Source organism: Lupinus angustifolius, chromosome LG16 (assembly GCF_001865875.1).
Source record: "Lupinus angustifolius cultivar Tanjil chromosome LG16, LupAngTanjil_v1.0, whole genome shotgun sequence".
NCBI classification, from domain to species: Eukaryota; Viridiplantae; Streptophyta; class Magnoliopsida; order Fabales; family Fabaceae; genus Lupinus; species Lupinus angustifolius.
The window spans coordinates 4,137,664-4,164,517 of NC_032024.1; the positions used below are offsets into that span (position 1 = coordinate 4,137,664).

Consider the following 26,854-nt stretch of genomic DNA (forward strand, 5'->3'; position numbering starts at 1 on the left):
CTCATTTATATTTGAAAATGTAAAAAATATGATCAAATATAAATGATACATAATATACTGATTTACTGCAAATCTTTTACACTTTCAGTACAAGCATCTTATTTCATGGAATATATACACTGTTGTGAACATTGTTTTTTTAATAAATCAAATTCACTCCAGAGTCCTGACAAAGGAATTTGGTGTTTATCACAAAAATTGTGTAGTGATAGTGATAATGGTGGGCCACCTCACTTATCACAAGAGCCTATAAAAAAAACACTGTTTATGTTTAAGATGGGTCCAACCCTCAATTCCCAACTTCATTGTGCACCCCACCACACAAACATCCATGATTTCCTCACATTTATACAAGGGTCATTATGAAATTTTATAAGGTGGAAAAGCTATATTGAGCATTCTTTAATAATTTCAATATTTCAATGCGTGCCAGAAGAAATGATGAAGAAATATCTAAGATAAAGATTATGATTTGTGAAGAAAACTCTTCTAAGACTCTAATTGGGAGAAATGAGATATGAACATTTATTTTTGTTCACTTCTCATTCTCTACATTGTTTTCTTGATTTTCATTCCAAAATTTTATTCTTTTTTGCAACATATGAACATCTCACAATGGATGATAGCAAAAAACCCTTCTACTTAGGACCCCAGTTACATTTCATAATCCCCAAGAGAACATAAATATTATAAACTCTATAAATATTAAATACTCCCCTATAGTAAACTTAAAGTTCTCTAATATAACTTAAATAAACAGAACCACTAAAGAAAATTGAAAGTTCATACTAAAATTTAAACCATTTCCATTGTATAATGTTTGCAGAAAGGCCTTGAAAAAGCACAACCAAACCACCACCACCACCGCCGACACGGCCGAAACTATCGATTTTCCTTCACATGACATTGCAGCCTGAAGTATTCTCATCATTGAAATAATTGTATGATTCTGGTGGTGGAGGAGAAGGATAAGTGTAAGGTGGAGGATACATATAATTCATTGGAATAGGAGGCCTAGCATACATCAATTGTTGTTGATTCCCATTCCCCATTGCTCTTTGTTGGTTCATCATAGCAGCTATGTATTGTTGCTGTTGATCAGGGTTTCCAGGCATCATCATACCTGGACCAGCACCTTGAAAGTATCCACCACCACCGGCTACGCCGATACCACCCGGAGATGCACCTGCTGGGAGACCTTGGACAGCTGAGATGTTGCCCATCTGGTTCATTGGTATTGGCATGTTCATGTTACCCATGGGTCCCACATTAGCCCCATTCATGCCAGGATGATGCCCACCACCACCACCACCACCACCACCCATGTTGGGCATTCCGTTGTTCATAGGTTGAACAACAACTCCCTCTCCCATCATTCCATTTCCTTTTTTGCCCCCATTACCGTTGTTATTCGGATTGCCTCCGCCGCCAGTATGTCCATTTTTGCTGCTGTTTCCACCAGCATTCTTGCCACCACTCTTGTTTCCTCCACCCTGGGCCTGGGCCTGATTGTTACCGCTGCCACCGGCTCCACCTCCTTTCTTTCCTCCATTTCCATTTTTGCCATCATTATTTTGGGCAGGAACAGCTCCACCACCACCACCACCGCCGCCACCACCTTTCTTCCCATTTCCACCACCACCACCATTCGCTCCTTTCTGAGCATTCATTTGCTGAGGATGATTCCCGCTCATCATAGCGCCGCCACCATTCCCTGTACCTTTCTGAGCATTCATCATTTGTGGATTCATCATTTGAGGACTCATCATTTGTGGATTCATCTTTTGAGGATTCATCATTTGAGGATTCATCATACCATTCATCATCATCATTTGAGGACCATTACCCATGGGAGGTAACTTCATGTTTTTCGCTGGATGCTGCCCGGGATCATCCATCTCATCATCAAACTCATCATCAAAATCCTCGTCATCAAGATCGTCTAAATCGTCATCAGACAAGTCATCATCTTCCTCAGGCAAATCGAACTTCACATTCTTCATGTTTTGGTTCTGATTCATAGGCGGCATCTTCATGTCCTTGAATTGAGCCGGTAGCTTCAGATCTTGAAACCCTTTCATCTGTTGAAGCTGCTGCAGCTGCCGCAACTGCTGCTGCTGCTGAAGCTGCTGCTGCTGCTGAAGCTGCTGCTGCTGCTGAAGCTGTTGCAGTTGTTGTGGATTTGGTCCTTGTTGACCACCACCACCACCACCACCACCACCACCACCGCCACCACTACCGCCACCACCGCCACCACCCTTGGGCTGGTTATTTCCACCTTTCTGATTCTGACCCTTGTTATTTCCCCCACCACCTTTGCCATTATCAATTTGCATGTTTTTCATCTGATTCACAACCTGGTTCTGGTTGTTGTTGTTACCATTGTTATTGTTCCCTTTAGGAGCACCCCAAAGTTCTGCATATTTGCCTGATTTTGTAAGCTTCTTAATAAGAACTTCAGGATCCACATTCCCTGAAACAGTGACTTTGCCTTGTTCAGCATCTATCTCAGTGGTAAAAACCCCTGCAAAAAATGAACCACCCAGTAAATAAATCAATCAACAAATCAGCTAAAGATTCAAGATATGGTTTCATAAAAAATAGAAGATTCAAGATATGGATAGTGAGATAAGATTTTTTGTTTTGTTATCTAAAGATAATAGAAGAAAAAAACAAATCTTTGAAGAGTGGAAAATGTGAATCAAGAAGGGTAACATCACTTTTTTTGTTCTGTAGCAAAATAGTACAGTGAATAGAATAGATAGATGCATACCATCAATCTTCTGCAAGATTTTCTTCACCTTCTGCTTGCATCCGTCACAGTGTATGTTCACTTTAAGAGTACATTTCTGCATGCACAAGCAATCCCAAAACCAAAAGAGAAAAAAGTCTTAATTTTTTTAAGCAACATAATTTATTAAGATGATAAAACTTGCAAGTCATGAAGTAAAACCTTTGAAAAGAACAGTAGAAATGAGAAAACGGTAGATTTGATGAAAGTGAATAAAGATAGATGTGATAGAGTTTACCTGAATCTTCAAAAACTCTTCTTTACTCATTTTGAGTATAACCCAAATGGACCAAAATGTAGAAAGGTCTGTATAATAGATCTGAGAAAGAGAGATATGAAAACTAAGAGAGAGGGTTGTAACAATGTTTGGTATTTTGTTGTAAAGGTTATGGAAGTAAACACAGAAACAATGATAGAGGAGAAAAGAAAGTGTATTGAATATCTGAGTTGAGCAGAGTAAACGAGTGTGAAGAAAGAAAGGCTCAGACTTGGAGAGAGAGAAGTTTTTAAAGAAGGTGGGTAGTGATTAAAGTATCTGAAAGCTGTATTTGAGTGTGAAAGAAAGAGAGAGGAAGGGAAGAGGCATGACTCATAAGCAAGGAAAGGAAACAAAAACAACACAGAAACTAGAATACTGCAACTACTCTTCTAACTTTCTAAGCCATTCTTATTATTTATTAGACTTAGTTTCGTCCGGTGATGTAAAACTTCGTTGAATCTCAAATATTAAAAGTTTCATTTCTAGGAGTAATATTTATTAGAAGACACAACTATCAAGCTTGAAAGAGATTACTTCCTTACCAAAAAGGGAATAGATATTTTTGGTAATACCAAAAACCTCTGTTTATTTATAATTATAGAAGTAACTCCACGGACAAAGATATGTTGTCCACCATCATATAGATGTTTTTTTCTATTTTTGCTTCATTTTAATTGGGTCGGAATAGACTTGTAGATATCAGATATTTTGATCTTAACCCCAGCACTTTAACGTGGCCAGTTGGAGTGTCAAGCTTGGTTTAGAAACTGCCTTTTAACGCACTTCTATCTTCTTTGGTATAGCTTCAAACCGAAGGTAAGACTCAATCACTTCCTCAGTATAACGTGGTAATGCTGAAATAATTAAAGAAATAGTATTTGATACTTTTTAGTTTCTATGAAATGATTTTATTATTAAATCAATAAACTATTTTGAAAAGTGAAAGAATGTTGATGATTTTTAATAAAATAATGATTCTGTTTTGTCTGTTTTTATCTAATATTTATGTTAGAAGAAGGGTATTGAATATTGCACTAGTATTAGGGGAAATAATTAGGATAAATAATTATTCAGGGAAATAATTTTACATCGACATCCCATGATATATTATCATGTTATTTTCTATGAGGCTACATGAAGATATTAATCTATGAGACCACACTAAGAGCATATCAATTAGAAAATCTCATAGAAATAAGAGCAAGAAACTCATTTTTATCTTTCAAAATATTTGTCATTATCAATATAGTCCTTGAGAAAATAGGAAATATAAAATGGTTTCCAAATATTTTAAATGTTGATCAAATTAATTATTTTTTGTATTTCTATTACTAGCACTTGAGACATTTTAATACCAATCAATAAATATTTTGACTTACATTTTGTAACTAGTTTCAATTTTTACTTTTTTTATGGATACACAGTTTTTTTAAAATAAAGTAATGCTCTATAATTTTCAAAGTCTTACGTGAATACTATCGGCTGATTTTCATAACTATAACACGACAATGAAATCCACATAATATATCATTCATCAAAACAATATTTCACATCAACCAAATATATCAAATAACAACATCCCACAAAATTAGTCCAAAATGATTCATTTTTGTCGTAAAGAGCAAGATGTGATGGGAAACATAATTAATGAGCTACCACAAAGTTGTCAACGAACTTCAATCCAAGAGCAACCTTAAAATCATTCAATCCTTAATTAAGGAGACTTTGCAATCTTTAAAAGAGTATAATATATATACATTATTAGTATAAAATTTTATACACATTTAATACATTATACACAATTTATAAATATAGATGATAGATTGATATAATGACAATATATAAAACTAATATTGGTATATAATTTTTTCTCTCATTAAAACCTCTAAAAATATCCTCCAAGTGTACACATCTCAGTCTTATTTCATTTTTGCTATTTATTGCTTTCACTTCATTTTGTTCCCTTTTTTCAAGGTTATTGTATATTTTTACTCGCAATTCTTGAGGTTTTTACAAAGATTTATCATAAAAACTAATTTGTGAGACAATATGGGACATGATTACATTTCTAATTCTAGTTGATCATGTGCATCTTAGCTTCTCTAGTATTATTTTTTTATTTAAAAACTATTAGTATATATACATGCACCCTTGATGTTACCTTTGCCTTCTATATCAATTAACACTCTTAACCCTTTTGGCCTTTTCTATACACAAGAATCCCAATTTATGCTGTTGCTTGTTAGGATTTGACACTTCCTAAATGCATCATAATTTAATGCTAGTACTTATTATCATCATTTTCAAACAGCCCTGGACCAATTCCATTTGAAACAACAACATTAAATACTTGGGTATCCTTGTTCGAACCCAGATCACCTGTTCCAAAAAATTGTGTCATTTTATGTCTCTATCCCATCAAGATATACTAAATAATATAATTATTCATTTATTATTATTTTTATTTAATTTAATGATGTATTTTAATCGATCTGATATACTAATTGAGACATAAATGAGAACACATTATCTTCATTTATCATGTTCTATATGTAACATAAAACGTCATTATCACTAACTAAAGAGCACAATCACTTAAATTTTCCCTCCCATTTTTTATACATTGGCTCCCACTCTTTTTCATGAGCTAATCACTATACGTATTGAGTATTATCTCTTGCTTTTGGATGAAAAAAAGGACCTTTCTTAACAAGCAACAAGTTAATTAAGGAATCAAATTAAACATATTAATAGATTGAAATTTTAAAACTTTGTTTTTTAACTATTTTTTTAGGATACTCATTATTACTATTTTAAAATAAAAACTCTTCACACTTTTTCCTAGTTTAACCAAATCATTTATAATGAAACACACATGGACTTTGAACTAGATTTACAACTACTCAATTAGTTATGGATAAATGAAAAATAGAGGATTTGTTTATGACTTGTTATAAAGGGTGGTTGAACCTCATATCTTGTCTAACTTTCTTATCGTGGTCTAAAAAGATGTTTACTGAATAATTAGTTATTGTTAATATTGTACAGGTTTAACGAAGATCTCCTTCAACAAGCAAATAACTACTTATTGTTGCATATATATACACTAGAAATTTATTAATATTGTTCAATGCCATATATAGTTGAAATTTAAATGTTGGAGTTTCTCTCTATAACAAAGAATGTTAAGTTTTCTTCCTTAGTCCAAAAATATATATTCTAACGTTCAATATTTTTATTCATGAGTTTAAATAAAAAAGCCATCATAAGCGGGAACATTGACCCTTGTTTTCGTGTACATGTTTCATGATGCTTAAAACATGATTTGATTTGAACACTAATCAACCTAATTTAAAGATATGTTTACTTAACAACAAAATGAAATATTCCTTGCAAATGAGATTTATCATGTTAATCTATAAGGGTGGCCTAATCCTAATGAGGGCAGTTACATGTGTTTTTCGAGAAGGAAAAAATGATTAAATATTACAAAAGTTCTCATTATTTTTTTACCATAAATGTATAAACCACCGCAATGGGTCCTTAGTTTTAATTTTGTTAATTGCAATTGTTGTTGTTTGGATTGTATCTATCTTAACTAACTCACCTATTCGATTTTATTAAAGGCAACATTCACAACAAGACAATAAAATTTATAAGATTATTCCCTAATTCCCTCTTACAAATGACCTTAAAAAATTGGCACAATTGAAATTTAAAACATATCTTATTTAATATGTTGGTGCTTACTGCTTAGTGTGAAATGGAATTTGAGCTGTCTTTTGTTACATTTTCACGGGCTTTCAAAAAAGCAAGTAGCCAAATAGGTCGTGTTTACAAATAGTAATAAAGCTATGTTTATATAATGGGGCATGCCATACTCAAAAAGAACAACTAGGTGAGAAAAAAAATGAAAAGAATTTCTTGTCACAAATCTTGTCTCACGCTACTAAAAACATATCATGTTAATTGAATAATTTAAACATTTATCATTATTATTGTTTTTATTTCATTATCAATTATAGGAGACATGATTGAGACACGAGATCAAGTAAAAAAAGAAACCAAAAACCAAGATAACCCTTTGGGTGGTGCTAATGAATCATGTTCTAGCCTTCAAGGTTTCTTGTTTTCTTGTTCATTTTATGCACTTTCTTTTTTTCTAAATCTAATTATTGCTTGCCCTTCATAAAAGCCTATACGGTGATCAAGCTCTTATGGCCTTTTGTCCCTTTTACTTTACCCTTTGTCCCTTTGAAGTTTGAACATGTGACTTTACATGTCAAAGGGTATTTGAAATGGTGACAAAGGAACCATGTAACAGGTTGGTTTTTCTCCACCTTAGTCTAAAGATAGAGATATATTTGAGTTAATTTTATTGTAAGATAATAAGGTATGGGCCTTTATGAGCCCCTTCAGTAAGTCAGCAATATTAGGCAATAATTGGAAACCCAACTAGATGATAGTGAACCAACCAAGTATATCTATCTACTTGTCCAGTGCCCAGAGCATAATACAAAACCTTCTATTTGATTGGTATGGTGGATCCCAGATCAAGGAAAATGTATGATGGATATGTTTTACTCTTTATAAAAGAGTTGTGTGTTCGAGTCTCACCCATGATATATTAAAAAAAAGAGTTATAAAATGATCTCATGGTTAAAGGAGAAGATGTAAAGTGAAAGATGTCGAAGGTTCAAGACTTGTCCACAATAAATACTAACATACTAATATTTGCCGATAAAAAAATATAAGTCAATTAAATTTAAATTCAGATAGATGCATAAGTCACACAATTATATTTAAGAAAATTAGATATATACAACCTTATCCTCCAAGTGAAGAAGTCATTAATATTATCGTTACAAATAAATTCGTCCTTTGACCTCAAACACCACCACTAAGTAGACAAATTATATATTAAAAAATTTACCAATAAAATTGACGCAACTAATAGATGGATGAAGCTTTAAGTTTGCTTACAAGAGTTTGATTATAGGTGTGTATTGAAGATGTTTTGTTGAGAATTAAAACTCACTTTCACGATCTTTAGGACTCAGAGGATGATTTAAGTCTCTCAACAAAATAGTAAAGTTATTGCTCCATGATCTAGAGTTCAAGTCAAATCCTTGAAAGAAATGTCTCTACTACACTAGTGTGATATAAGGTTGTTGGATAAAGATTTCTTCTCCAAAATAATGTTGTCAACCATGTCTCGAGCTAATAAAAATAAGGCATATCAGTTAAAAAATTAAATACTTATTACTTTTTCTATTTTTGTTTCAATATTATTAATTTGCGACACTGTTTAGGACTACAAATACTTGTCTAAGGTTGCTACCTACATCTACCTAATGTAAAATAAATGTCTCAGCCGTCTGCTTTTTTAATTATTCGGCGGAATACCAAAAACAATAAATATGAAACTTTGGTAAATATGATTGTGACATGCACCACAAAGCTATATAATAGCATGCAATCTATATATATTTATATGTATAAGTGAAAGAGTGATGGGTATTTTTTTTGACTTGAATAGACCCACCTATATTTAGTGATATGATTTTACAGATTTTGTCACCAAAGTTCTATTGCGGAATGACTTAAGCAACCATGCAAAACCGTTGCTATTTTCGTTGAATACTTCACATGAGCAACCACATGGTCTATGTACAGTGATTGAGTGAAGGTAAGAGCTATTTATAGAGCCTCACCTACTAGAATAGCATAGTCTCAGTATCTCACACATGGCCCCTTCTCTACGAAGAGACCGACCTTGTCTTGTATAGTGTCCTGAACCAATAAAAATATCACGTTAATTAAATTTCTTAAACATTTATTATTATTGTTGTCTTTATTTCATTACATTTGTCGGAGACAACATTTGAAATAGCAAAGATTTGTTCCAAATTTATAGCACTAGTAATTTTAAACATGTTATGGGAAATTAATAATGGGGTGAATATGTATAGAAGCTTTGACCACAAGGGAAAAGTTTTGATTCCTTTACTATTATTTTGAATCGTTTTTTCTATGTACTTGGCAAGTGGTAAGAGATGAAGTACATGCTTTAATTATTACCATTATTCCAAACTCACTGACATTATAAAGAAGAAAGTGGTAAAGGTACCCTCTGCGATTTAAGGATAGATTGATGAATGTCTAGATGCCTCTTGTTACTTTGGTCTGTCTGTATATTCAAGCATTTTTCTTAGGTTTTGGATTCGGTTAACTTCCTTCTTTTCTCTCTTTGCAAAAGGTTGAAAAAGATACCAAAATATTGAGTCTATATCTTGAAACTTCTAAGGAGTTTAGGTGAACTTTGGTACCTTACCTTGTTTCTTGGTTTTATACTTTTTGACTTTTGATACAACAAATTATGTAGATATATACTATATGTTAATTTAAAATTGATTATTTTTTAAAAGGAGAAAGATATTATTTAAGAGATAATTAAACCTTGACAACAATCATCTCGAGTGGAAAACAACCACCATAAGATAAAAAAAGCAAATAACCTTTTATAACTTAAACTTATGCATGATGGATGACGAACACATGTATTATATTATTAGTCTTAGACCATTTAATAATCTCTAGAAACAATATGATTTTCTTGGTTTTTTATTCTTATTTGAGTTTCTCTAGTTTTCCAATTTTTTCAAATCTATCTATGCTGTGATGTTTATTAGGAATTTCAAGTGTGAGAAATATGTGGGCTAAGAACGTCATTGGTGAGTAATAGATAAGTTGAAGTATATATAAATAACAAGACTTATATACCTAATGTCTTAAGATTTTGGGTAAATATGTAGTGTGAAATACACTTATATGATTTTTCATTTAGTCCTATTAGTATAATATCACCCATTGTTTAAACTTTTTCATTTCAAAGAAGCGTATTAAAGTCCAAGGCTCAACCCAGGATAGATATTATTGTGGAAGAAGTTCTTTCTGAATCCATATTATGGGCAAGGGTTATGTGAAGAATCTTAAGCTATATCTATACAATCTTTATTATTTTGGGTTTCTAATTTTTTTTTTGGTTATGGATTTCTCATTTTCAATTTTCAATCATGGTGAATGAAAAATGTGAAGTTTGTATCACTAATGCTATGGCAGACGATGATTTATTTCATTAATAATTTTAGTAAGGTTAATTGACTAGCTTATTGCAACTTTGCAATACAGGCCCATATAGCATGCAATAATGAGAATCACGGGTATGGAATTTGATGCCCATAACTGCAGTTGTTAACATTTCATTTTCCTAAGTATAAGTCAAATTTGAAAAAAAACAAAGACATGTGATCATAAACTTCCCTACTATCATATTCCTACCAACTTCTGCTGGTCCTACAATTTAATCAATAAAATAAAGTAATCGAAGCTAGAAGAGAGATTTGACATATATGGTGCCTTTTCTCTTGTAAGTAATCAAAGAGTTGAATATCAAACGACAGGTTAGTCTAGTAGTGCAAGATATTGTTAGATTCTAAAAATGAACAAAATATTAAGGGTTTAATTCCTGGAAGCGATAGCTGTTGGGGAGCATATTTGTTGTCCCACTTTTTGCAGCACTTCATGTACCATAATATCTGATTAGTTGGAAAAAATTATTTAAGTTAAAATTGTAATTATTAAATATTTTTCTGGTCTATCATATCTCTTAACATATGAAATTATACAAAGAAGTGGAACAACAGATGTGTACCCCTTATTGAGAGGGGTAACCACATACTCCGAAATGAATGAGTTCCTTATTCAGAAGGATGATAGATACTCTTTGTAGTACCGGAAAAATCAAGAGTTGAATAAAAGTTATAATTTGTCTAGTATTTTGTTTTTGAGAAATAAAATAAGGCCTTTTAAGAAGCCTAAAGTATATTTTAGATGTGATAATTTTATATGTAATTCAAAACTTAAACATTAATGATTAACACATTCTCTTTATGGAAATGGCAAAACTGAATATTCATATTTCTCTCCTTTCTCTTCATTTAAAAAGGAGGCATATCCTTGATGCGTTTATAACACTATTAGACATACAAATAACACTACCCATAAAACAAAAGACTTCTTGCACCAAAATCCCAAAATGAGTGTTTTGATTAGTGAGCTAAATTAAGATGATCAGTCATGTAAACTATAGAAGGTGGAACATGAAATTATAAGATGACATTGGGTATATGTTTTAATAAGACAAAGGGAACCTTGACTAAGTGGCCGAGTGAGCGGAGAGACTTGGTACACGAAATTCCTACTTAATGAAATATGAGGAGACTAGATATGTATGTACAACCTTATCTTGTGAATAGAGAGATCGTTTTAAGGATTTGAACTTATAATCTAATGATTAATAGTCACTAACTAACAACCTTGCTATTGTGTCATATTCAGTCTAACACTTAGTTTCCTTCCTTATATGTGTCCATGTGTATAGGAACTGTAGACAAATTATTGTCTACAATTTAACAGAAAAAGACAAAAAAGTTGCTATATTATACTACCTGATCACTGCAAATCATGTAAAAAAGGGGATTTTCTTGGAAACAACTGAATGTATTTGATGGAGATGGAATCCAAAACAACTTAGCATCATGAGAACACATCTCAGTGGTCGACATTGTTGTTTATTTTAATCTGCATAAGCGATTGACTAATAGCATATAGGGCATTTATTGGATATATTCAAGCTGCAAAGCTTTTGCATACTCAATGCACATAAATATAGAAATATTATAGATTTAATGTGAGAATCTTCATAGTAGAAAATGTTGTGCAATAACTCATATATCTATATAACAACAATACAAGTTATAGACTTGGACTAGTGTAAAGGGGTTGGGATAGATGACTATATATTTATGTTATGTAAACCTAATGTAACAAGGAGAACAATAGTCAAACACAAATCTTTATTATCTAATAATATATAGTGGCAGCATCTCAACACTCCCGGGGACGTAGACACAATTGGCTGGACCTCGTTACCAAATCTCTTATATTATTCTCTTTTCTATATAATCTTTACTATTTGATTGCTCGCTTGTTCCCAACAATTGATATTAGATGACTCTTAATCCATGTGCCAAATTCGAGGTGGGGAAGTTCGATGGAACTGGTAATTTTGGATCGTGGCAAATGAAGGTTAAGGATGTGTTGGCTCAACAAGGTTTATAAAAGGCGATGCGTGAGAATAAATCAGATGGTTTGGATCAACTGGATTGGGAAGAGTTGAAGGAGAAGGCTGCAGAAACCATACGACTAAAGATGTAGAGACATTAGAGAAGCGGTTCATGTCCAAGTCTCTAACAAATAAGTTTTATTTGAAACAGAGACTCGATGGCCTGAAGATGCAGGAATGTGCTGATTTGCAACAACATCTTAACAATTTTAATCAAGTGATCAATGACTTGTAGAAACTTGATATGAAGATTGATGATGAGGACAAAAGAATAATATTACCGTGTTCTTTGCCAAATTCCTATGAACACTTGGTGACAACATTGACGTACAAGAAAGATTCAATCAAACTGGATGAGATCACATCTGTACTTCTGCCCCACACTCAAAGAGAATAGAATGTAGGTGAAGGGTCTTAGAGTGATGGTCTGTATGTGAAAGGGAGCTAAGCGCGTGTGAGGAGACAAGGCAGATGAGGTCCTGCCAAAGGGAAAAGACCAAATTCCAAGGGCAGAACACCAGTAGAGTGCTATAAGTGCAAACATGCTGGCATTACAAAAGGGATTGTCTCAATGAATGGAGTCCTAGCAAGCTGGTGAGAAAAGATGGAGTATCTACATTTACAAATGTTACACAGAAAGTTGACTTTGGTTACAATAGTGAAGTTGATCTACTATCTGTATCATCAAATTATAGTACAGATGAGTGGATACTTGACATTGGTTGTTCCCACCATATGACGCCAAACAGAGAATGGTTCACCATATACAGGGCAGACAATTTTGGTTTCGTGTAACTCGGAAATAATAAAGCATGTGGAATTATTGGTATGGGAGAAATCAGAATTGTGATGGATGATGGTGTAGTGAAGACGTTATGTAAGGTTAGACACATACCAGATTTGAAGAAGAATTTGGTTTCTTTGGGGACATTGGAGGCCAAATGATTTAACTATAGAGCTAATGAGGACAAAAATATTCTTCAAGTATGCAAATGTGTTCTGACTGTAATGAAGGTTAAGAGGACTGTTGGGAACACTTACAAGCTATTAGGGAGAACAAATGTAGGTGAAGTTACTAGAGTGGCTGAAGAGATTTTAGTATATTCAGATCATGATGCTACAAAACTATGGCACATGCGTTTGGGTCATATTAGTGTTGAGGAGAGTCAACAAATGCAAGCTATATTTGTGCAAGTATTGTATGCTTGAAAAATAGACACGGGTTAGTTTCAAGGCTGGCCAACACAAACTCGGGGTATTCTAGACTATGTCCACACTGATATATGGGGACCCACTCAAGAAGCATCCCTAGGAGGTTCTAGGTATTTTGTTACCTTCGTTGATGATTTTTCTCGCAAGGTCTGGGTATATTTTCTGAAGAATAAGTCAGAAGTCTTTGCTAAATTCAAGGTTTGGAAGGCAGAGGTAGAGAACCAGACTGATAGAAAAATCAAATACTTGAGGTCAGACTGTAACACTGTGTTTTTCCGAGCACGTTTAATTAAGTAATTAATTGTTAATGAATTAATTATAGAAATTAATCAGTAATGTTTTAGGCTAAACTTTAGTTGAGTTTTAGTCTTGTATTATAATATTCTTGCTTGCCCTTTTTTTCAAGATTTTTGGAGAATAAAAGTTTCCGAGACGATTTCGGGTCGTTTTATTGAGTTTTCGCCCATTTTTTTGAGTTCCGTAACTTGGAATCGAATTCTGAGTTCGTTGTTGGCTTCGAAATATTATTTCTAGTCAAAATAGACACCACTTTTGTCTATAACTCATCTATAAATATTTTTTACCTCGAAATCCAAGTTTCGACGTTTTGGTTAAAAAACCTAAATCGGTAGATCGTATATTTTCGGACGAAGTTATCCGGTAATACTCGGGCATGACTTTAATTGTGAAATCACGTTGCATCAATGAAGTCGGGGTATTAATCAAATCATGGGTCAATGACTTGTCAAATAACCAAAGTCAAAGCTTCCACAATACCCTGAATCATTCACCAAATCTCCTCACTCCACCACCATTAGACACATCACCGAAGATAGCCTAAAGCTAGATTGCCTCTCATTAATTTCATATTTGAGAGAGGGTGAGACTCTCCTATAAATACCTTACCACATCCTCTCATTTTTCACTAATTCTCCTAAAGAAAGTTAAGGTATTCTTTCTCTTTTTCTCTACATATAGTTAAGATATTCTTTCTCTTTTTGTTATTCATGAAGTTGCGTTTATGTTTGTTTTCTTTAAATATTTTGTAAGTCATGACTAAAGGGGATGATAATGAAATCATATGAACCTTTGTGTAGTTTTTGACTTATGTAAAACTTAAAATTTCTTCCTTGTTCTTAGATGGAAAAACTATATCTTTGGACAAGGTTTAGATGAGTTTATTTGGTTTAGAAATATTGGAAATTATTGTTAGTATTTGAATGTATTTAAAGGTGATAATTTGAACATCAAAGGAACCTTTATTGTGTTTAAGAAAAGTTTATGTCTATTCTTGAAAGTTCAAAATGTTTATGAGTTTTGTTGAAAAAATTCGTTTTTAAAAGGTATTATGTGTAAAAGGTTGTTTACCATATGTTATTCTTTGATTTCCAAGTTAAGGTAATAATTCAGGATAAAAGATGATTTATTAAAGTCTTGACTTAAACTTGTTATGAAGTTTTGGATAGTAAAGTAGTAAAAGTGTTAACTTATAATTTATAGTTCATGTTGAGAGGGACGGCGATGACGGTGATTCGTTAAAAAAGTCTTAAGGGAGAGTTTAGGTGAGACGAGTCTCGTATCTTCCTGGATGAGGTATTCTATTGGATCGGACAATGCTCATAGTGCAAACTAGACGATCTTTGACAACCCCTCTTCGCAATCAGGATCGATAAAAGGGATGCCTAGAAAGTGTTTGATACAATACCGTCCTAAAATGGACAGTTCCGTTGGAACAGATCGATCATATATATATCCTTGCGAGTAATAAGTTTTGGTGCGATCAAATCGGTTTGCTTTGAGACCTGTACTCTCGGTTATTTCCGAATAGTTATTGGGATGATAATGGTATAAGGACGGTGGACGTATGCATAGCATGCATACATGATATTTATTGATATTGATTATAAAATCATAAGTTTTATACTTCATTCATCGTTAATACATGCGTGTATGATCATAGGATATACCTGTACTTGTTCTTTGTCTTGGGGTGATATTCCGTGTAATTCAATGACGTCAATGATAAGTTTTTCATTAGATGTTTTACTCCCCCTCTTTCTTTCTAGTGTACTTGTATGCATCCATGTTTAGATGGACAGATCGACGATGATCAGAGGCTACCGCTTTACCATGTCCCAGGAGGGGGCATGGAACATTGAAGGAAACAGATACACCTACACTAGTCCCTGCGACCTCGAATTGGATCTCATATGTGATGGCTATGTTTTGCATATCCCTACACATTACACAGTTCGGGAAGCATCATTCACCCTACCAGAGCGAAGTCCGTACCTGTCGGTCCATCCGCACCAGCTGAGGCACATGGCAGATTGGAGGTTGTTAGGACCTGGTCCCAACCAAGATTCTCATTTACCGACTCAACGCCAAGAGGGACGGAATGAGCATGCACGACTACTTCATCAAGGCCTAGGGGGTACACCCTGAACCCTTCAATGAATTGGGCCGCAAATGAGGTGGTGGAGGACGAGGACGATGACTGTGTAGAGTTGATTTGCATAGAGGATTCAATGGAGGTTATAGAGATGTCTTCAGACTTGGAGATCGAGGAAGAACCGAGTGAGGTTTCCAGTGCACCACCAGTATATGAGCTTATTTCTTTCTTTTGATAGGAATGTTGTGTAGGGTACTTTTGTAATGCCAACGCCCCCAACATTGTTTTATTTTTATTTGTATTTTTAGTCTTTGTTAGGGGCGAAGAATAGACTCCGCCTTGTATTTTGTAAATCATGATGTATGTATTATAAATTCAAGAATTGATTAATGAGAAATGTTCAGAAAAGAATTGTGTTTCGTTCAATTACATTTTAAGTATTAAGAAATTATTTCAACAAAGGTTTGAAAATGTGACGTCTTGAAAGAGAATAGATAAAGTGGAAAAAAATGATTTGTAAGTTATATGTTACATAAAAGAAAAGAAATTTTTTTTACCCATTTTTCCAAGAGATTAAATATAGTAATTATGAAATGATTTTCGGGGCGTTACACAGACAGTAGTATGGAGTACAAAGACTCACAGTTTCAAAAATTCTGTGAGGAACATGGTATTTAGAGGCATTTTTCAGTGAAAAAGACCTCATCAGCAAAATGGTGTTGCAGAGAGGATGAATAGAACTATTATAGAGATGGTCAGATGTATGAGACTGAATGTTGGATTTTCTAAAGGATTTTGGGTAGAGGCACTTAATATGACATGTTATGTCATCAATAGATCACCATAGGCTTCATTGGATGGTAAAGTTGCAGAAGAAGTATGAACATGTAACCTAGTGAATTATAATATGTTACACATATTTGGTTGTCCTGCTTATGTATATGTACCTAGTGATGAACGATCTAAACTTGATCCTAAGTCAAAGAGGTATATCTTCATTGGATATACCAAAAGTGTGATTGAGTTCAAGTTATGGGATCCAGTTTCTAGAAAGGTGGTGTTGAGTAGGGATGTAGTGTTTGATGAAGATTTCATGGTGAAACAATCAGTTTTGACAGAAGTGCCCATACCAAATGGAGAGACTTTGGGATCAAATATGATTCTAGTGAGCAATGAATTGGTTAAGGTAAATAAAGGCAAGGAGCCAATCACTAGTTCAAGTCAAGAACATGATGATTCTCAGGCAGAGAGTTCAGGTGTACAGGAGTATCTAGTTGCTAGAGACAGGAATAAATGTTCTATCAAACATCCAGAAAGATATGGCTTTGAGGATATGACTTCAGTTGCTCTCTATATCAGTTCAGGAGATCCATGTAGCTTTCAAGAGGCTATAAACAACCAGGAGAAAGAACAATGGATGAGTGCCATGATGTAGGAGATGTAGTCTTTACAGAAGAACCAAACTTGGGAGCTTGTCTCATTGCTCCCAGACAAGTGGGTTTACAAGAGGAAGTCAGCAGTATTAGAAAAAGAATGGGAAAAATTCAAGGCTCATCTTGTAGCAAAATGGTATTCATAGTAGAAGGGGATCGACTATAATGAGATTTTCTCGCCAGTAGTGAGACACACTTCTATTAGGGTAGTGCTTGCCTTGGTAGCTAGCCATGATATGCACTTAGAACAGATGGATGTGAAGATTGCTTTTCTCCATGGTGAACTAGAGGAGAAAATTTATATAACACAACCAGAAGGGTTTAGTGCAGCTGGACAGGGTCACTTGGTTTGTAAGTTGAAAAGTCTTTATATGGGTTGAAGTAGTCTCCCAGATAGTGGTACAAGCGATTTGACACTTATATGTTGAAGCTTGGTTACAAGAGATGTGAGTGTGATTGTTGTGTTTATGTGAGAAGCCTTGATGATGGTTCTTTTATTTTTCTATTACTTTATGTTGATGATATATTGATCTCTGTTAATCATTTGAGTGATATAAATTAGCTGAAAGTCATTTTAGGTAAGGAGCTTGACATGAAAAATTTAGGGGCTGCTAAGAAGATTCTTGGGATGAAGATTCACATGGATATGAGAGCTAGAAAACTATGGCTCTCCTAGTAAAGCTATGTTGAAAAGGTCTTAGAGAGATTTGATATGAGCAATACTAAAGTAGTGAGCACTCCATTGACAAATCATTTCAAGTTTTCCCTAGATCAGTGTCCAAAGACAGAGGAAGAGAAGAAGTACATGTCAAAGGTTCCATATGCCAGTGAAGTGGGTTGCTTGATATATGTTATGGTTTGTACTAGAACGAACTTGGCATAAGCAGTTAGTCAAGTATGCAAGTACATGTCTAAACCAGGGAAGCAACATTAGGAAGCAGTCAAATGGATTTTCATATATTTGAAGGGGACTACAGCTCTCAGTATCATGTTTGGCAATCAACAAAGTAAGCCTTCAGTTTTTGGTTATGTTGTTTCAGACTATGCATGAGACTTAGATGATAGAAGGTCCACAACTGGGTTTGTCTTCACCCTTGCAGGTGGACCAATTATGTGAAGATCATCAGTTCAGTTTGTTGTTGCTATGTCCACAACTGAAGTAGAGTACATAACAACTGGTGAAGCTTCTAAGGAAGCCATGTGGCTTATGGGGGCTGGTAAATGAGTTAGACATTGAGTAAGGTGGAGTTTTGCTGCATTGTACAGTCAAAGTGCTATCTTCTTGGCAAAGAACCAAATGTATCATGCTAGGACCAAATATATTAATGTGAGATTTCACAAGATCAGGGAGTTGGTAGCTTGTGGGCATATACTATTGCAGAAGGTTCACACTTCAGAAAATGCAGCTGATATGTTAACCAAGTCGGTTACCGTGGACAAGTTCAGGCATTGCCTGAGCTTGTTGAACATTCATTGATGCTAGACTATAAAGCGCCCCCAACCCCAATGGCAAAATATAGAGATTGATGATATTCGATTGTTGTGCAATGACTCATATATATAGATAACATCAATACAAGTTATGAGCTTAGACTGGTGTAAAGGGGTTGGGATAGAAGACTATATATTTATGTTATGTAAACCTAATGTAACAAGGAGAAGAATAGTCAAACACAAATCCTTATTCTCTAATAATACATAGTGGTAGCTTCTCAACGCTCTCGGGGACGTAGGAACAATTGACCGAACCTCGTTACCAAATCTTTTGTGTTATTCTCTTTTCTATATACTCTTTAATATTTGATTGCTTGCTTATTCCCAACAAAAATGAACGTAGTGTAAGATAAAATAAACAGACACAATGAGACAACGTCAACAACTACTTTACGGATATCTACCAAGCAATTGATACATTCTCTATTAGAGAGGAAGAAGTGAGGCATTTGTCCCATTGTACTAATATTAGTGCTGACATATATACTGTCTTGCTCTATGATTTTACACATTACATGCATGATCACTTGACATGCAAAGAGGTCATTAATTTTAACATCTTATATTTTTATAGGCAAATGTTAGTTTTTGTAGTTGGTGGGACTTGAATCTTCAACCTCTTTATCACTTCATTACTTAATCATCCACCAATCACTTGACCACCTTATGACTCTGAACTTGAATATCTAGTATTATTTTGATTTCCAATACAAGCCCTGATATTAAAATCACATTATTTCTTGAATATGGTTATTTTTATTGAGGGTTAACATATAAATAATATATGATATGTATGTTAGGTTTGGGTTCACTTGCTATATGGAGAAAAACTCAATTGGGAAAAGTCTACTTGTCCCACTTAACCTAATATAGGGGGGTCAGATATGGTAAGGATGTGCAATTAGTTTAGGCAAAAAGAGATAAAAGAAAAGTGACAGAAAATAGAACTCAATCCGTAGGAACTCATAACAGCTGGGGAACTCGCGACTGCGTCTTCATTCACCTTTGGGCCGAGCTGAAATTTGGACAGTAGGTTTACAATTTCACGTACTTCATTCTGAACAGTTGGATCAGTGAGAAGTCACCCGATGTGGTAAAAATGAGCTATTACAATAGCTATTTTTTTCTATTTTTTATGCAACTTTTTGTTCTCGATTTCAAGCTTGTTGCTCTGTTATATGACTTATTGTTGAGCAGGATTTGTGCTGTATTTTTTTGAGACAATCTTGTATTCTTATTTTGATCATAGTGGTGTTTGATTGATTGACTTGTATCTATGGTTTTTACTTCTCACATTGGAAAAAATTTCACGTTAACATTTTTAGTGTCCCTTATATGTTCATAGTTACTGTCATTATTTGTTATTGCTTCTCATAGATTATAGCAAGTAAAGGAAATTATTATCCACTACATATATTCTATTAAAGTTTTTTTTGTTAAATTTCCAAGCAAGACTTTACCATATAAAATCTCTTACATCACTAATAAATATATTATTTTCTCTTATTATTTTATGTTTTTATTGTATCCAATTATCATTAGTGAATGAAGAACCATATATCAATATTAGAGAGGGAGGGTAACACATTTTTATAACCATTTCTGTTCCTGAAATCTGATACCAAATTATTTGATGATGTAAATTTAAAGATCAAAATATTAATAATTTATAATCTATAAGTATTTTTACACTTTTTTTTGACTTTATTTTATCAATTGACAACATAAATATTATTTTGGAAAAAGATATAGTTAATGCATCTTTTCAATTCATATTTGATTAATTAATGAATGATAGATGATATAAGTAATATTAATAGATGTTATATGTCATACTAATCTATATAATATATATATAAAGTTAAAATATGGTGTAACTTCTATCATTGTGTAATTTTCACTTCATACTTTGCCTTTTACATTATTTAATTTTTACAAAAAAATAATATAATCCTAATTAATCATTACCAACACATTAATTAACCACATCTCTCACCTTAAGTTATACATTATCATAAACAAAAAATAATAATATAAAGTACACTAAATACAACAAATATATTCTAATTATAAAAAATCAAATATATAAAAACTGAATATATAATATCATGCAATATTGGCCGAGAAACATACAGTGAATGTATACACTAGTTGTATAATAGGTAAATATTATAGTTATATTATTTTACAATTTTACATTTTATTCAATAGTATTCCTAATACTTAGTTTTCTTCCCGTTGCTGTGCTCTCACCAACGACCATACTTTGAGAAAGGAAATCGAAACCCTCTGATCCGTACACTCATTCCACCATCATCGATCTATCTTCAGCAACCGTCCTCCGCCGTTTATTTTCGTCGCCGCGGCCGGTAAATTTATTCAACAACTCTCTTCTCTTGTGTTGTTTTCTACCTTCCATAATTCCCGGATCTGTTACAACTTAATTGACTCGATCGAATTACCATGCACTGGTTCCGATGTGATATATTTGAAACCCTCTCTCATTTCCTTTTTCCAATTCTCTGTTTTTTTAAAAGAAAATTTGATTCTCATATATAAGTATTTGGATTATGCATGTAGGTGAAGCTAAGTATATAATATGAATTAAGTGACACTAAGATCTAGTAGAGCTTCATTTCATTTATCACTGTGAAATTGGATACATCAATGCATCTAGATTGGAGAATTTGGTAGATTGAAGTTAAAGATGAAAGAATTACTTGTTTTATGATAATTTTGTTCAATCAGATTTGTGTATTGCCAAATTGTGTATTTGAAAATTTCTTATGTAAATCTTCAATTGGGATGTTTTTAATTTGAGTCATGCTGCCTAAATCAGCTAATAGGTTACAACGTTTACTTGAACAGGAATTCTGAATGTTAATCGTGTATTCGACACGAAGTATCTAGTAACATGGAATGAACTTCATATTCTTCTTTCCTTGAAGGTTGGGAGGGGAATATAAAAGGACAAGCTTAAAAACAATACAACCATGTTTTCATTATTTTATGGACTTTGGAAGCACCTATTTAGTAAGATGGAGCTTCATGTACTTATTCTGGGGATTGACAAGGCTGGAAAAACGGTAATATTTCTTTCAATTGCCATATTAAAAGCTACTTATTTTTATTTCTTGTTGTTTCTCTGAATTTCTATATAACACACTGTTGTAGACTTTGCTGGAAAAGATGAAGTCTGTGTACTCAAACATAGAAGGCCTTCCTCATGATAGAATTGTTCCAACTGTGGGATTGAATATCGGTCGTATTGAAGTGGCAAATAGAAAACTTGTTTTCTGGGACCTCGGAGGTCAGGTATGGGAAGTAAATATGAAATATTTATTTATCTACATTCTATAATATGTAGTTAGGATGACCTGCTAGTTTAGTCTCGCAAAGTAATTTTACTCATTGATCCGACAAATTTATGAGCTGCTTGTTGAAGTTCTTTCATTCAGCAAATTTATAGTTAAAATGACAAGTGTTTACTTAGTTACGGAGATTTTAAGATTTTCATGCTTTTTTAAATGATTAAAATGTGATGACGAAAGAACAAAAACTACTTTGCTTTTCATAACAGTTTTGGGAAAGTTTGTCTCTACTAGCTGATTTAAGGCTTCTCCATTTTTTCGGGTCGCTATGTTATCTCTCGCACATACTTCTTTGCCTATGGCAATGTATTACAACTGTTACCTGAAAAATGTGACTGGACCTGTCAATATTACCCTTTTGCTGTATGAAGTTGAGCTTTTTGTTAAACTTAGTAAGGCTAAAATATAAATTGTAATTGAAAACTTGATCCAATATACTCGACCAATTACTTCAGTACTCCCAAATTTAATGCAGAGCACATGCTTAACCTTCTTTATCTTGTTTTTTATATTATTATGTTCCTTTTTTATTAATGCAAGTTAGTTCCCCTCTTACCAGCCTGGCCTTCGCTCAATTTGGGAGAAGTATTATGAAGAGGCGCATGCTGTGGTATTTGTTGTTGACGCTTCTTGTCCCTCACGCTTCGAAGATGCAAAATCTGCACTTGGTTAGTGACATTTGATATAGCATCTGCAAATTAGTAAATATATAGTTCTATAAGGTGTTGGCCTGCAACTGCAATAGTACTAAATATGTCAGAATTGAAAATACAGAACACTGATGATTTAATAACTGATGTTTACCAGAGAAGGTGCTTCGGCATGAGGATCTACGAGGAGCCCCACTTTTGATATTAGCAAACAAGCAGGTGGGTCTAGTGTTTATTACATAACATGTAATTTGTAAGATAGTTCTAATAGTCTAGTATTTTTTTCTTGCTAGACATGTTCAGTATCACGTATAATTTTCTTGTACCTTGAGGCACCTGTTCTGTCGATCTGTAGAAGTACAAGATATTTTGCATTCAGTTTTGGAAAGAGAAGGGATTTGAATTTAGAAAATGCTTTTTTACCAATTGGTTTATATAGCCTTTCAGCATTATAAGCTCACTGTTTTTTCTCTATCTTCCATGACATATTAGTCAACCTACCGGCTTATCTTTATAGTGAAGGGCTGGAGGTAGTACAGCACAATTACATTCATATCTCATCCTTCCTTAAGATTTCACCATTTTTGTCTACACCTTCCGCTTGACTCATATATTGCCACCCTTGTCCTCCTGTGTGTGTATTGTCACAATGATAGCCCCTTGCTTTACATTCTTGTGTTTGCAGGATCTTCCTGAAGCAGTTTCATCTGAAGAACTTGCTCAGTATCTAGATTTAAAGAAGCTGGATGAAAGAGTTTTCATGTTTGAAGCTGTGTCAGCATACGATGGGTAAGTAGGAAGTTTTATGAACCTTTAGTTTTGATCTGTGATGACCCATATCCATTACCATTTCGCTAAAGATGGTGACATATGAATATCTGACGTACATTTCCTTGTGTGTTGTTTCTACAATAACTAAGCACTTCGAGGGACGTTGTTTTGAAATGTTGCAGGATGGGGATTAGGGAAAGTGCAGAGTGGTTGGTGGAAGTGATGGAGAGAAGTAAGAGGACTGAACTGTTGAGAGTTCGAGCAAGTGCAATGGGTCCAGGTTCTGCCTAGAAGGGTCTTACATCAAACTGAAGAATTTCTCCATTCGTTTATAGCTTTGTAAATCCTAATTGGAGTATACATGATTAAAGCCACTGAGAAAAGGGAAAATAACATCTTGTTGCTACATTAAACTCTGAGCCGGCCGGAGGGTTTCTGCTTCTGCCTCGGTGCACGCTTTTGTCAAATCTAGATTCTATAGTTCATATTTGAATGAATTTAATTTCCTTTCCAATCTTAGCAATGTATAGGCACTGCACTGCCATAAGATCCAGCTATGAACTTTTGATAAAAAATGATTTTGTTGTTCATAAGGATGGGGTCATGAGTTGACACATATCATTCACTGTTATTTAAGAGAAATTATGACTTACTCTCATTTTTGCCTTATAACAATTCTTTTCCAGACTTTAGCATTTTTAGCTATAGTTTTACTCGTATAAGCATAAAGCTGATAGATTGATAACTATATTCCAGGAGCTGCTAAGCGCAATTTACTGACTTAAGAGGTTGCTTGTATTTTGCCAAAGTCCAAAAACCTTGGTGCACAAGTCACTTGCTATCTATGTTATGAATACTTATTACCAAGACAAATGTTACTAAAAAAGACAAAAAAAACAGGTAACCCGAATCGCCAGGCCCGAGCCGGATTTTAAAATTGCTGGCTCGGGCTAAGAAAACCCAGTTACACTAAAATATATATAGTAAGGTACCCAAAACTTATGAAAATTCAAGCTTTGCCTGTTGTACTATTTTGTTATGACCGGTGGCACACATCTTTTGTAATTGTTGCCTTCTTCCACTAGTTGCAAATGCTTTCTCACTAGTACCTACTAGCTGTAAATTCTCACTTACTAAACTGTTTACTCACACTTCCATTTCAACTGCTTGTTTAATAGCAGATGTTTATAGTATAAATTAAATCAGTTGTTTATAAAACAACTTAATTAAATTTGACTCTTTCATGCTACCTATCTGCATTGATTTTTGTACAGTCAAAAGAAGAGGAAATAGTCATACGTTATTTTTATTATTAAAAAGTACTGAAAAAATTGTAAACCACCGCTAAATATGTGTCCGTAGAATTTAAGGAAGGGATTCTCTAATATGTGTCCCACTACACATGTTAAGGAAACCAGAATGTGTAAACTCTTATGGATAACTAAAAAATCATATCCCAAAGTATTAAACAAACCATTTTTCCTATATAAGTTTACTTTTTTTAATTATCTAAGAAATATCTTTGCTGTCATACAAAGACATTAGCATACAAATTCCATTAGATTTCAACTATGGTTACTTCAAGTGTAGGAAGGAAGATCATTCTTAAGTTTTCAGTACAGTAATTAAGCACGTGATCATGGACCATTGCATTCTACAATTAATAACACAAAGGAATGGAAATCATAAAGTGGTTTGATAATTAGGTTGAAGGGTTTAAGGAATAGAATGAAGGAGGTTGTGGGTTCGAGTCTCACTCACAATAAAATACTAATATACTAGCATTTGCCGATAAAAAAATAACACAAAGGAAATTACAAAGCAAGAAGTGAATATATCATTTCATAAACATGACAAACTTAACTTCTGAAATCTGAATCAACCAAGAGTTACATTCAAACTAAGCAGAAATCTGGCCTAGTTCTCTTACAAACTGATATACAACCCTTCTGATAATCCCTCAAGATTCTGATCTCAGAAGAATCCTTCAAATCCTCAAGACTAATATACTGTTGCTTCATCATCCTTAAGGAACCACCCCCTATATCTTGAATCCAAATATAAGGGTGGCAAGTTTCATCATAATAATACAATAAACTCTTCAACCCTTTAGCACCACTACTTCCACTCTTTTCAGGCATATAAAAGCTATGTTGAAAAGGTCTTAGAGAGATTTGATATGAGCAATACTAAAGTAGTGAGCACTCCATTGACAAATCATTTCAAGTTTTCCCTAGATCAGTGTCCAAAGACAGAGGAAGAGAAGAAGTACATGTCAAAGGTTCCATATGCCAGTGAAGTGGGTTGCTTGATATATGTTATGGTTTGTACTAGAACGAACTTGGCATAAGCAGTTAGTCAAGTATGCAAGTACATGTCTAAACCAGGGAAGCAACATTAGGAAGCAGTCAAATGGATTTTCATATATTTGAAGGGGACTACAGCTCTCAGTATCATGTTTGGCAATCAACAAAGTAAGCCTTCAGTTTTTGGTTATGTTGTTTCAGACTATGCATGAGACTTAGATGATAGAAGGTCCACAACTGGGTTTGTCTTCACCCTTGCAGGTGGACCAATTATGTGAAGATCATCAGTTCAGTTTGTTGTTGCTATGTCCACAACTGAAGTAGAGTACATAACAACTGGTGAAGCTTCTAAGGAAGCCATGTGGCTTATGGGGGCTGGTAAATGAGTTAGACATTGAGTAAGGTGGAGTTTTGCTGCATTGTACAGTCAAAGTGCTATCTTCTTGGCAAAGAACCAAATGTATCATGCTAGGACCAAATATATTAATGTGAGATTTCACAAGATCAGGGAGTTGGTAGCTTGTGGGCATATACTATTGCAGAAGGTTCACACTTCAGAAAATGCAGCTGATATGTTAACCAAGTCGGTTACCGTGGACAAGTTCAGGCATTGCCTGAGCTTGTTGAACATTCATTGATGCTAGACTATAAAGCGCCCCCAACCCCAATGGCAAAATATAGAGATTGATGATATTCGATTGTTGTGCAATGACTCATATATATAGATAACATCAATACAAGTTATGAGCTTAGACTGGTGTAAAGGGGTTGGGATAGAAGACTATATATTTATGTTATGTAAACCTAATGTAACAAGGAGAAGAATAGTCAAACACAAATCCTTATTCTCTAATAATACATAGTGGTAGCTTCTCAACGCTCTCGGGGACGTAGGAACAATTGACCGAACCTCGTTACCAAATCTTTTGTGTTATTCTCTTTTCTATATACTCTTTAATATTTGATTGCTTGCTTATTCCCAACAAAA

At 33.9% G+C, this 26,854-nt stretch overlaps 2 protein-coding genes across 7 annotated transcripts; one reads left to right on the forward strand and one right to left on the reverse strand.

Annotated features, from left to right (window-relative positions):
* Positions 546–3,410, reverse strand: LOC109330044 (heavy metal-associated isoprenylated plant protein 33-like). 5 transcript variants are annotated; one of them, XM_019564031.1, is made up of 5 exons: positions 3,030–3,409; positions 2,774–2,849; positions 2,249–2,524; positions 2,153–2,203; positions 546–2,122 (listed from the first exon to the last, which is right to left on the reverse strand). In XM_019564031.1, the coding sequence occupies exons 1-5, from the start codon at positions 3,057–3,059 to the stop codon at positions 897–899; spliced, it is 1,659 nt and encodes a 552-aa protein (XP_019419576.1). In that variant the 5' UTR covers positions 3,060–3,409; the 3' UTR covers positions 546–896. The 5 variants fall into 5 exon arrangements, with proteins under 5 accessions (XP_019419576.1, XP_019419574.1, XP_019419572.1 ...); XM_019564029.1 differs by having other exon boundaries at positions 546–2,215; positions 2,258–2,524; positions 3,030–3,410; XM_019564027.1 differs by having other exon boundaries at positions 546–2,218; positions 2,258–2,524; positions 3,030–3,410.
* Positions 20,994–24,223, forward strand: LOC109328860 (ADP-ribosylation factor-related protein 1-like). 2 transcript variants are annotated; one of them, XM_019562479.1, is made up of 7 exons: positions 20,994–21,137; positions 21,637–21,854; positions 21,943–22,083; positions 22,699–22,807; positions 22,947–23,008; positions 23,475–23,578; positions 23,743–24,223. In XM_019562479.1, exons 2-7 carry the CDS (start codon positions 21,762–21,764, stop codon positions 23,849–23,851), a joined length of 618 nt encoding a protein of 205 aa, XP_019418024.1. In that variant the 5' UTR covers positions 20,994–21,137; positions 21,637–21,761; the 3' UTR covers positions 23,852–24,223. The 2 variants fall into 2 exon arrangements, with proteins under 2 accessions (XP_019418024.1, XP_019418025.1); XM_019562480.1 differs by having other exon boundaries at positions 21,717–21,854.